This window comes from Sinohyriopsis cumingii, chromosome 3 (assembly GCF_028554795.1).
Source record: "Sinohyriopsis cumingii isolate HCF-2022 chromosome 3, ASM2855479v2, whole genome shotgun sequence".
NCBI classification, from domain to species: Eukaryota; Metazoa; Mollusca; class Bivalvia; order Unionida; family Unionidae; genus Sinohyriopsis; species Sinohyriopsis cumingii.
Genome location: NC_142963.1, coordinates 145,176,846 through 145,190,181, shown reverse-complemented (window position 1 = coordinate 145,190,181; position 13,336 = coordinate 145,176,846). Strand labels below are relative to the sequence as shown.

The 13,336-nt window shown below is 34.6% G+C and overlaps 1 protein-coding gene across 1 annotated transcript in view; it reads right to left on the bottom strand.

Annotated features, from left to right (window-relative positions):
• Positions 1-10,107, bottom strand: part of LOC149804070 (uncharacterized) — a 28,135-nt gene extending 18,028 nt beyond the window's left edge. Inside the window, exons 1-5 of the mRNA XM_089954034.1 lie at positions 9,817-10,107; positions 8,225-8,462; positions 7,609-7,705; positions 4,537-4,675; positions 3,550-3,690 (exon numbers count right to left, since the gene is read on the bottom strand). Coding sequence (XP_089810160.1) covers positions 3,550-3,690; positions 4,537-4,675; positions 7,609-7,705; positions 8,225-8,459 — 612 coding nt within the window. The 5' untranslated portion in view covers positions 8,460-8,462; positions 9,817-10,107. The remainder of the gene's footprint in view (positions 1-3,549; positions 3,691-4,536; positions 4,676-7,608; positions 7,706-8,224; positions 8,463-9,816) is intronic.
• Positions 10,108-13,336: the final 3,229 nt, after the last annotated feature.

The following is a 13,336-nucleotide window of genomic DNA, read 5'->3' as shown; positions in this document are numbered from 1 at the left end:
GAGCGGAAGCTAAAATTATTTGTACTCTTTCAGCAAGTAAACAAGATTTCTTACGTCAAGACTCTTTATTCAGTGTCATGGCTATTTGTACTTTATAAATCGTGACTGAAATTGTCGAATACAAATATATTTGTCTAGAAATGAAATATAATTGAAAATAGAAACGACTGTTATTAAGTCAATATATTTTATTATTTAACAGGAGGCTGGTTGCTTGCTTGCTTGTTTAGTTGAATTTTAAAATCGCTTTCAAAACATTTCGTGCACAGAAAAAGGAAACCAAAGGCACACCGAGTCAGATCGCCCTGGCTGGTATCCAAACACTACAGAAGAAGAACATGAAGAAGAAGTGTGTGTGTGTGTGTGTGATATTTTGGAATTTTAAAGTAGCTTTTAAAAAATTTCAGTCATATCGCTACCATGTCTGCAGTGTGGCATTTTTTTGTGATATCTAGCATTGGGGGTCATGCCGCAGACAGGTAGCATCATGCCCCACCCAGTCACATTATCCTGACACCAGACCGACCAGTCCTAACACTAACCTCTTAACGCTGAGTGCCAAGCGAGGCGGCTGCTAGTACCATTTTTAAGTCTTTCTTATGACTCGGTCGGTGTTCGAACCCACGACCTCCCTTATCCGAGGCGGACGCCCTAACCACGTAGACTATCGGAGCGCTCAAAAGAAGAAGAAGAAGTAGAAGAAGAAACGAAAGATGTTGTGTGTTCCAAATCACTCGAGGAAAAGGGTAATCATGTTAAATGACGTTCTTTTCGAACACGCTCAGACTCACGCACATACATATGTATGGTTACTGAAACCGCGTCAGACTCCAAATAAAGTTGTCCTATAGTATTAACCGTTACTGCATGAAGTTTCTTTAACATCTTTCAACGTTTATAGATTCTGACCCATTTACTGCCTTGTTTGTTCCGACTCCTCACTTGCTGTTAACTGTTCATCACATGGATGCCAATTAAGAAACTTGTTTTCTTTCTTCATAGTTTGTTTTTAATGATCCAAGGCTTAGATCTGTTTAAATTTCCTAACAGTATGTACTGCCCTACACTGTGTGTTCGTATCTATGTGTGTGTGTTTTCCGTCCTTTGAGTTCGGGGATGAACACGTGTGGACGTGAGTGGCTCATCAGGCCAATTCATGCTCTGAACTGTTTGTGGAACACTGGACAGGAGATGTTGCTTATGTTTGCTTGATCAAAAGAGGGTGTGTTACAGTTCTGCTATTGTCGTTGTTTGCTTGATCAAAAGAGGGTGTGTTGCAGTTCTGCTATTGTCGTTGTTTGCTTGATCAAAAGAGGGTGTGTTACAGTTCTGCTATTGTTGTTGTTTGGTTGATTAAAAGAGGGTGTGTTACAGTTCTGCTATTGTTGTTGTTAAGTGTACAACAAATACGAAATTATGTAGGAGATTAAGGTCAGGAATGCTAATTACAGATAATTGAATTGATAGCTGAGAGTGTGAAGTCCACTTCGGTCTGTCTGAGAGAGAGAGAGAGAGAGAGAGAGAGAGAGAGAGAGAGAGAGGAGAAAATATATAGAAAAAAATTATCAGAGAGACAATGAAACGTGTACAATGATGAAAAGTGAAATATTATATGAACATCGATACAAATCACTAATGGAATATTAAAACATTTATTTAAACGAAACATGATGTCACTCTTTTATTACATTTAACAATTTATCAAGTAAGATTTTTTCCATTCCTTTATTAGGACATGCTCTGTTTTATTCCACACATGGAACATGGATGTACAGTGTATGTGTTATATCTATATCTATCTATTTTTATGTATATTTGATTTAATTTTTATTTGATTTAATTAAATTATTTGTTCGTTAGTTTTAATTTTTTTAATTCCATTACCTGCTATTGTAATGTAACCTTATTTACTGGATTGATATTGTTCAGTTCTGAATGTTTTTGACGTAAACAGCTAATAATAGAAACTGTATCTAATGCTGACCTAGTTTCTGACCTTGATTCAGAAACCAGTAAGAGTTGTAGTAAACAACTCTTTTTTTATTTCTTTCTCAGAGTAAGATTCATAAAGAGGATTCGAGGCCACACTTGGAGTACGTGACAAATAACATGTATCAATTAGGTTTTTTGTTCAGAGGATTGACCCACATCCGGGCATCTGTTCTGCGTTGTAGCTAGATTTCTTGTTGATGTTTTGAGAAATAATTGTCATTCTTGCCATAACACTTGAGAAGTTAAAGTGTTATATGTTGTAACCAGCTGTTGGGCTAATTATTTTATTTTATTTTAAAGAAAAGTGATTCTTTTTCCTAATCATACATACATACATACATACATACATACATACATACATACATATACATGCATATATATATGATCCAATTCATTGACGGAGCCTTTGTTCGCGACAGAAGTTCACATTTGAGGGAAAGTTTCCGTTACAATTAAAATTACAAAGTTTTGTTTCTATTTTTCAGAATCATGCTGACAGCAGTTGATACTGTCACTTCGACCACGCGAACAGTCCTATCTTCTCTAGCTGATTGAAAACAGATGTCACATACACTGCTGGAATTCGTGTTTAAAAATTCGATTGCATAATAAAAATTATTTTAATTTTAATTTTAATTTTAATTAGGAAAATTGAATAATCTCTTTTGCTTAGCAGCCGATATTCCTCGAAATTTAAATTTTTTTCTTCAGATTTTTATATTGTCACATTGAACAAAATTGATGACGTCGAGCGACATGGAAAAATAGTGCTGTCCGGATACAAGTATATTACTAGCTACAAAAATTGCAAAATTTACACACAAAAAGGAAATCTACATAACTCTTCCCCGAAATTTGAAGAGAATGCAAGGCTTACAAGCAAACTTCAAGTTCCTTTACTTCACTATTTCATATCCACAATTAAAATTTACTTTCGAAAATAAATACAACAGTGTATATAATATAGCCGTGTATATAATATAGATCTGTAAAGCTGCATATAATGCCTCATAACACAACAGATTTAAATTTAGTAGACAAACCAAGAGATAACAAACAAAGTGTGTTTAAATTACATTTATATAAGTAATAACACTGTATATCTTTTTACAGCAAAAAAAAAAAAAAACGTTCAATTACAGGGATTACATATTGAATTTGCAATGTCTGATTAAGATGAAAATACCATGACCCTGACAATAGTATATGGTTATGACCCTTTACCTGTTTTAATGTGGTAAAAAAAACAATAAAAAAACAACAACACTAAATCACCAGCACAAATAGAAAATACAAGGAATATTCTTTTTTTTAAAGAGAGATGTGAAATTCATTTGCATCTAGCAGTTGTTGCTTGAATGTAGTGTGATATTCTATCAACTTGCATAATTAATTAATTAATTAATTAATTAATTAATTAATTAATTAATAATAATAATAATAATAATAATAATAATAATAATAATAATAATAAATCAGGCTCAAAATCAGTTCACAGCCACGAAGGCCACATATATGAAAGAGCTGTTTAATTCCAGGCAGGGCAGAGTGCTCTTATTTTGTGCTGGTATTGATGCTCCGGACCGGGTTTGCATGTGGCATCCATCCACCGACCACCTTTGCTGGCGGACGTACAGCGTTCTCAACAACATTAACGAATCTGGTTCTTGGCGGTGATAAGGAATCAGGTCCATTAGTCTAAAGTAAATAAATAAATAAATAAATAAATAAACATTACCTCTCCATGGACTATGATGGAGAAATTTAGAGTATGAAATCGCCACCTGAAATTCCCATAATATTACAGTGAACATACGAAAATAAAGTGTACTTCAAAACACATGTACGTGGTCTTTTATTCTTGCGTGATTGGACAGGCTCCTGCTAACTTGACATGGAGAGTTTCTCTGGTGCCATGTGTAATGAAAATTAGAACTATTAATTACTTTAGATATAATGTAACTATTCCATCGTGCTCCTGAAAACATTGGCAAACTGCAAACTGTGTATTATTATTGTATTGTAGTGATATTCTCAAACATTGAATATATATATATATATATATATATATATATATATATATATATATATATATATATATATATATATATATATATATATATATATATATATATAGATAGATAGATAGATAGATAGATAGATATAGGCACACAAACAGTTGTAATTATCCATGTAACATCAATCAAACACCTGTCTGCTAAGTGCTTGGAGCTACTCTCTTGTACTCCGATAATCCTTTGTATATGGAAATATGAGGATGATCTCTCTGACAATTTGTAGTGAATTGACATAAACTGCGTCATTAGCATTCATAGTGGGTCAATAATTATATTTTTCTCTTTCACTTTGCCGCCTCCCTTACTAAAGAGTTTGTCCAATCGACAGTCCAGGCAGTGGCTGCAAGAAGGAATGTGCATTGTATTTTCGTGTCATGGATGAATAAACAGACGAATAAAATCGAGCTCAGTCAATGTCACTTCACTCTCAACCTTTTGCTAGGTAAGACAACTTCTAAACACTTACAAGTTCAGTCATTTTTGATGGCGACTGTACTTCCCCATTATAAGAACCACGATCGACAGAGAAAGCGGTGTAGCTTCGCTGTCCGCCTCCGCAGCAGCAACGATCATCTGAACCCAAGACATAGTAACGTCTCTTACATCTAGCGGGCAAAACAATTAGATATAACATTAAGAATATTCGGACTATATCTAAATATCTAAACGAATTTGCTTGTTAAAAAAATAAAAATAAAGAGCTTTGTTAAAGTGAAATGTTTCTTTTTTTCTCTCGTTCCTTGTGACAGCTAATGATATTTAGTAGAGATCAAAAAGCTCCGAATAGGACTTTTCAATAAGTTAATTACTTCCCTTGGATGGGGGCGCTGTCATCACTTAATCAATTTCCGGGGGCTGTCTTTATCAACTTTGATTATATATTATTACAATGAAATTTCTAAACGATGATTAAAGTTTTTAAAATAATTCATGTTTATATATAAGGTTATAATTAACTATATATTATGCAGCGGATTTATGGCTCCAAATTCTTTTTCGTCTCAGCATTAATATTAAGTGTGGCCCTCATTGATGATGTTATTTCCATCCGTGAAATCCAATGGCAGTTTCCGTCCAATTTCTTTTCTTCTCATTAAAATTGTTCTATCAATTCCTGAGTCGAAAAAGTATGTTTAACAGTTGTGTTTTTTTGTAAGCAAACTACTACATCTGTATGCATTAAAATTTTTCTTAGCAGCTTATTGTTTTCTTATTTCAGCAAATTATCTGAAATTGATAAAGTCAGTGAAAATAATAAATTTTATTGCGTGAGGCTCGTCATTTTTTTGCTTAGATATACCAACATTTTCCGAGTTTCATTTCTAAATGAGAACCTGTGATTTGTCGAATGGAACTTTGTTAAAATAGTAAATTCCTTTCTCGCATACATATTAAAAAGAGTTCAAAATTGAAAGATTTTAAAAATATCATAAAGTTTTAATGGTATGGTAAAATCTTGAATGCCAAGTTTGTATATATTGATCTTTCGGTTCATTCTAACTGGGTTTGTTTTAGCCAGTCACTTGAGGGGAATATCTGAGATGACCATACATTATACGGACGCAAATCCCATAGAATGTGTTTGAGAAAAGGAAAATAATTTAAAATTGCATATAATAGCAGCATGCGTACCAAAGTGTAGTACAAGAATTTTGAAATGTTTCTTATTTTTCCAGTAACTAATCCAGCCCAAAATATAATAGCTCTATTTCTGAGAGAACCTACAGATTTAGCCACACAACTTATACAATGAAATACATTTAAAAAAAAAAATAGAGCTGAAAGAAATCAGTGTGAGTGCATCAATAACAAAATTATCGCTAGAAATCAATGTGAGTGCATCAATAACAAAATTATAGCTAGAAATCAATGTGAGTACATCAATAACAAAATTATCGCTAGAAATCAATGTGAGTGCATCAATAACAAAATTATCGCTAGAAATCAGTGTGAGTGCATCAATAACAAAATTATCGCTAGAAATCAGTGTGAGTGTATCAATAACAAAATTATCGCTAGAAATCAGTGTGAGTGCATCAATAACAAAATTATCGCTAGAAATCAGTGTGAGTGCATCAATAACAAAATTATCGCTAGAAATCAGTGTGAGTGCATCAATAACAAAATTATCGCTAGAAATCAGTGTGAGTGCATCAATAACAAAATTATCGCTAGAAATCAGTGTGAGTGTATCAATAACAAAATTATCGCTAGAAATCAGTGTGAGTGCATCAATAACAAAATTATCGCTAGAAATCAGTGTGAGTGTATCAATAACAAAATTATCGCTAGAAATCAGTGTGAGTGTATCAATAACAAAATTATCGCTAGAAATCAGTGTGAGTGCATCAATAACAAAATTATCGCTAGAAATCAGTGTGAGTGCATCAATAACAAAATTATCGCTAGAACCCAAAATCTCACATTCATATAGCAATATCGGCAAAATAGGATTATCAAGACTGATTTACAAAATGTTTCACTTGCAATTTTCTTTATTCTTTTTAATAGGATAAAAGGGTGCACCCTTGTTTTAGCTTATTCAGTGATTCTCACTTCTGCCGAATTAAATGAGTTTTTGTTTATAAAAATTAAGGCCTGAGGATAAATACTGATCAAATATCTCCAATGATGTGTTACCATATACAAAATAGAGACGTTTAAAATCGCCTTGAACAATATAAAGTTAATATTTTCCCAATAATATATATATATATATATATATATATATATATATATATATATATATATATATATATATATATATATATATATATATATATATATATATATATATATATATATATATATATATATATATATATTCTCGTAATAATGTTTTCCGCAGATCGTTTTAGTCATCTGCATAAAATGAATTAATTTGTGAAAGTGCGGCTAAGTTATTCAATACATTTCATCAAAATCTGGGTGATTTAACTTCATACTGTTCTGAGCAGGAACAATTCCTTAAAACGGACCACAAAAAAGGTCCCCATAATAGGTCCTAATTCGTGTACTACATAATTTTAAAGTCGTGTATGCTTATTTATCTACAGGACAGTCAACTAATTTGCAACATGAAGGTGACAATCGATAGATCTAGCTGACCTTATGGTTTAAATGTTATATGCTAAAGTATTCTGTGGTGGCAGATATGTCATTGTAAAATTTATAAGGTGATAACTCATAATTCGTTAAGGGCCGATTTTTTGTGTTATGATGGGAGATAATGATACAGTCTTGGACATAGAATTGAAGAAAAGACACCTATGATGAACAATCAAGATTAAAATATAAATAAGTAAGTAAATAAATAAATAAATAAATAAATAAATAAATAAATCAAATTTTAAATCTTAAATAGTCTGAAACATTTGTTTCACGCTATGGACACCCGATCGCACGTAGTGACTTGCAAACTAAAACCCTGTTCCCTCACCAACATTCTGCTGTATTTAACGAGGTGCAGTAACAACAACAACAACAACAACAAAGGATTATAAGGAAAACGAGCTTCATGTGTGTATTATATACTCACCCACATAGCTGGAGAAGGCAAAAGAGAGTTGCAATTAAAAAGAACAATCCGACTACAAGAATCGCTGCACCCACGATGTAGTAGAACCAGTCTGGAACTAAGAATCGTGTATATCATGACTTATTTCCAACGTACAATTAACACTAAGTTATTATTTTTTCATATATACTAGTTTAAAAGCATCTTAACTGGACAACAAACGTCACCGATGAAATCTCATTCATTTCGTTTCTATTACGACGTGCGAACATTTATAATTATATGGTCCGTAATTAACCCTTAACAAACAGCTTTTAGACGCACTTCGAACCAATTTTAAACAGCTAACTTAATAAGAAGTAATTTATAAAAACGTATTACTTAGTGTACCGACCGTGATACAGTTTCGATAGATTGTATCAGTATTCGCGAATTTTAATATATTAATATGTTACATTTAAAAACGTATTTTACGCGTTGAAAAATATTTGGAAATATGCTAAGTAACTGATTCTTAGAAAATACTACAACTTCAACATGTCTGATTTTACTCTCTCTCACTATGTCTCTATTTGTTGTTGAGTGAAATGATTCAGAAGACGAAAACACAAATAAAATGCAATGAAAACGGAATTACTTGTATGTGTACTCTGGCAGCTGTCCAAAGTAACAGTGTTCCTCACGACGACGTCCGTTGTCTTAACGCAGTTCGGCGTGTAATCCCAGGCGCCATTAATGCACGTGGTGTACGGTTTGCCAGACATTGAGTAACCGCTCGTGCAGGCGAAAACTGCTAAGCTGTTATCGTTGTAGGGACCAGTCGTGACGATGGTTCCACCGGTGATACTTGCAGGATCCGTGCAAGCAGCCATTGTCTGAAGAAAATGAAAGAATAAAACTTTTTGTATGGAACACACACACACACGCACGCACGCACGCATGCACGCACACACACGCACGTACGCACTCATGCACAGATACTATTGCCAATCTAGAGAATTGTTACAAAATTTATATGAATATGGCAGTCTCCGAATAAGCTTTACATTATAGATTTCAAATGTTTGTATCTTAGAAATATTGATAACATCGACTTTGGCTGGTTACAAACGACTTTGGCTGGCTCCAGACGACTTTGGCTACTTTCAGACGACTTTGGCTGGCTCCAGACGACTTTGGCTGCTTGCAGACGACTTTGGCTGGCTCCAGACGACTTTGGCTGTTTACAGACGACTTTGGCTGGCTCCAAACAACTTTGGCTGATTACAGACGACTTTGGCTGGCTCCATACGACTTTGGCCGGTTACAGACGCCTGCTTGCATAGGAGATTTGTTTGGAAAAAGGCCCGCATAGCTCAAAATCAAGATGAACACAGTTGCAGATTCTTCTATTGTTATTTGGGCCCAACGCCATTTTTCAGCGCATGATAGTCCATACATGGCCGCCAGTATAACTGTTGAAGGAAAAACCCGTTAAAACCCCGGTAAAAACCACCGACCAACGGCAAGCTACAGGCAAGCTTTCTCACATATTCTCAGTGGCCGAGTCCGAGACTCTAATCTACACGGACAGAGGTATGAAGGCAGTGATCATAAGGCGATCGCTTTAGACCACTCGGACACCCGGTCATCGATGTTTCTTCAGATTGCAAATTGTAGTTGCTTTAATGGACTTAAGATTGTTTTCAGATTTTTCAATAAATGTTAGCATCCATGACCGAAGTCGTGTATTTCACTTTCTTTCAATACACAACATATTTTTTCAGTCAACATATGTGTTCTCCAGTGATTATATATCTGCAGAGAATAGTTACTTTAAGAAGGAAGGCTGATGACATTTGATGTAATAGCTGAAACTAGAAATCAGAGTAAATAAATGGGGTAAATATTTCGATTTTTAAAAGAAACGAATTATCCATTTAATTATGCAGTAATAATAATAATAATAATAATAATAACCCTGTGTCTAGGTAACTGCTCAGTGTATTTCTTATCAAAGATCCGTTTGACGATATAATTTATTAAAGAAATAATTGAAAAGAGTAATCACGGCTTAGAATGATGAGAAAGATGACAAAATTAATGACAGCTTAGAATGATAACAAAGAAAAAGAAACATTCAAAAACATCAGAAATAAAATGACTAAAATACCGATGAAAAATTAGAATATGCTTAGAATTATATGATTTAAAATAAAATTCAAATTCTATTTAAGTTACATTACTTACTTTCCGTAAATATAAATCCCAGTGAATATCAGTATATCAAAGTCTTGATAACAGCGTTAATCCGTGTCGTTAGTGGAAGGATCTCTTTTTCTCGGCCAAAGTAGTCTTTCAAGGCTTACATCAAAAGACGAAATGAATGACTCTTGTCTTTCTCACTTCTTTTGACGTTATGTGCCAAGTGTTACGAAAGGAACTGATTTCCGGACTATCCACGTTGTTTCAGCTCTTAAAAGTGTAGCCAAAAAAGGTTATTGCGTGTTTGTCTGAAATTTGGATTATTCGTGTCTAATTCTTTAATAAGGTCTAACATTTCGTTTCTAGGGTCAGATATACACAATCACGAAAACCTTGAATAACTCTCTTTTGTCTCCGATACCATATATACTCATGTACTGCTCATGCGCACTACACCCCACCCCACCCCCAATAAACCCGCTAAGAACCAGAACTGGCGTGAAATCAAACGTTATTAGTTTTTCTTTCGATACGAATCTAAGGCAGTAATGATTCATCTGCCGCGTATTATGCGTCGACAGATCTAGGTTTATAATGTCTGCAGATGCGTCGACAGATCTAGGTTTATAATGTCTGCAGATAAGTGCGCACACCACACATACTTAGATGGTTTATATACGTGATATTCGAGCGTACTACTCAAACAAAATGACAACGACGACAGTATGATATAAGGCTGTATCGTTGTATAGCATATCCTTGAAAACTGAAAAGCGCGTTTTGACAAGAATTGTGAAATTAGCAATATAAATATAATTTTAACTAGTGCCATGGTTTAAATACACATTTTTGTTCTTACTCATTTTCCCTTCAAGCACAGAGGTACGTTATGTAATCAATGCATACTAAAACTAAAATAATTAATCTGAGGTTTTGCGCAACATTTAAACTAAATCTCTCTCTCTCTCTCTCTCTCTCTCTCTCTCGTAAATAATTGTTGAAATATGACAACACAATGCAAAACTGTTTTTAAATTTATTTATTTTTGAACTAGTCAGTTAGATTTTGACTCTCGTTCAGTCCCTGTCAAAGGTAACTACAAAACAAAGATGATGAAAACAATAAAGAAAAAAAAAGGAGAAGAAAACATTGATTTTACTAAACGTTACATGATTACGGATCTAAAAGAAACATTTTTCGCAATGGTAGATACCGACACCAGTTTGACAGCAGTGCTGGATTAAGGGTCCTAAGCACTAAAACTATTATGGTCCCCCCCATTCCTACAAAATGTGAAGCTTAAAAAAAAACAATATTAAAAGCTAAAATGGTGGGGAAAATGCCAGTGTTGCCATCATTCCAAATCAAAATACTCTTATACACAGATCGAAATGGTAATATAATCCATTCAATTTTATCAGGAACAATTAATTTTAGTTTTTTTCTGGTGCCATGTTGGGCTGGTGTGAGAGAGAGAGAGAGAGAGAGAGAGAGAGAGAGAGAGAGAGAGAGAGAGATGTTAGAGAATTTTTAATTCGTCCTATATTGAGATTCGAATCCGGGTCACGGATTATAACAGACATCACCTTGCCTGCCTGCACCAAGCTCACATACTCCCAAATAGGAAAGAACCTTGTCGCGGATATAGGTATTTACGTGTAGCAGACACTGGCATGGAGAACTAGTAAGTGACTTTCACCTAAGTATACAGCCACTCCGGATTCCTGTGACCAATCAATGCGCAAAGCGGTTACTAGTAATACAGAATGTTATAAATATACACAGGAAAGAATGGAAAGTGTTTTCTGTGGAGAAATAATACTATCGTACAAGTTCAGTCAGTTATATTTGGCCTTAATTGAGATTAGAACCCGGATCTGCCGGTTATGGCACCAATCGCCTTGTCTGTACGCACCAGCATGTTAGAGGAATCCCGAGTGACTGTATATTTCGATGAGAGTTAATTACTGGGTTGCCGCACAAATGTGTAAACTTTGCACAAATGCTCATATTCAATGTTCCATAAATTGTGGGTATGTGAACCAAGCAGAGTAGGAATTGGGGTTGGTTCATGCAGGCAATTCGATGCATGCCATACCACGCAAACCAAGGTTCAAATCTCAGTAGGGGGCGAATGAAAAGTTGTTTATTACGCATGATCTTTCTCCATATCTATTTTAACTTCATACTGTTGGGTCCAGAGATAACACTTTTCGCTCGTTGTTATATATAAACCTGCGAAGTAGGTCAGCGGTTATTGCATCTAACAAAGAAGGCTGACTATATCAAGAGTCGAGATAAGTATCGGTAGACTGCTCCGGTGTCCTAAGTGGTTAGAACATCAACCTCGGATGCGAAAGGACGCGGGTTCGAACCCCGGCCGAGACTTATGAAAATTTTACTATTAGCTACCTCGATGGGCGCTCAGCACTAAGGGCTTAGTGTTAGGACTAGTCGGCCTGGTGTCAAGATAATATCACGGGGTGGGACATGATGCCATATGTTTGTGGCATAATGCTCCAGTGCTAGAAGTTGCTATAAACTGCTACACTGCAGCGATTTGACTTGAACTGTTAAATCTGCGTAAAAAAAAGACAAAACAAAACACAAACGCTGCATCGGTTTGGTATTCTGAAACGCAGTTTCGAAAATCCCCAAGTTGCGAAATCGAAAGGGAGGTCACGTGATCGTGTTTATATCACGTACGCCTAACATAACCCTGACGAAAACCAAACGTTTTACTCCAAGAAATAAATTTTTTAAAACAAATTGTTTAAATCTTAAACAACGTAGTCCCATCATGACCTCGACAACAACCAATCATTTTAAATTAAAAATAGAACTTATTTATGTGGCTACTGCTAACTTTGCATCAAGGTCAGGATCCAGGTCAACACCTGGTGTGTACTAAAATGAACGGTTAAAGTCACACTATTTATGGAAAAGTATGAGTTCCGGAAACAGAACTACATTATTTTGACATATAATGAAAAATAAAAGATTTTAAAACTTACAAACAATGAAATCAGATATAATTAAATCAAATATACATAACACACTTGTTTCCTTTGAAATCCAACGCACAAATCAAGAGCACCTGATAAACATATTATTTTTTTAATTTAGGTTCTAATGCTGCCGTCTATTCAAAGCTAGCAACATTACTTATTGGCTAGCAGCTCTAGTAAATGTCATTTATAAAATTAAAGTAGAACGGTTTTCTTAGTAGATACAGTAGGATGCAGTAGTACCTCATTGGCTCAATCAGTGTGTTGATATCTTAAGTTTACTGGTCAGTTGGGTGTCTATCTATGTATCTATGTATCTATCTATCTATCTGGACAGAGATTATGAATATCAGAGGGTACAGTATGATTGACATATATACAGTAATTGTTTCCTTGAAAATGAAAGGAATACAAATACTCTGGTGACAAGCTGCTAGCGCGAGAATACACAGTCAATGAAGTCAAATATTGGTTATCTCTTTAAGGGTATTTGTGCTTATATTAAAGGGGCGAGTGCTACACTCTGTAAACATACGAAGACTGACTATGTTTACACT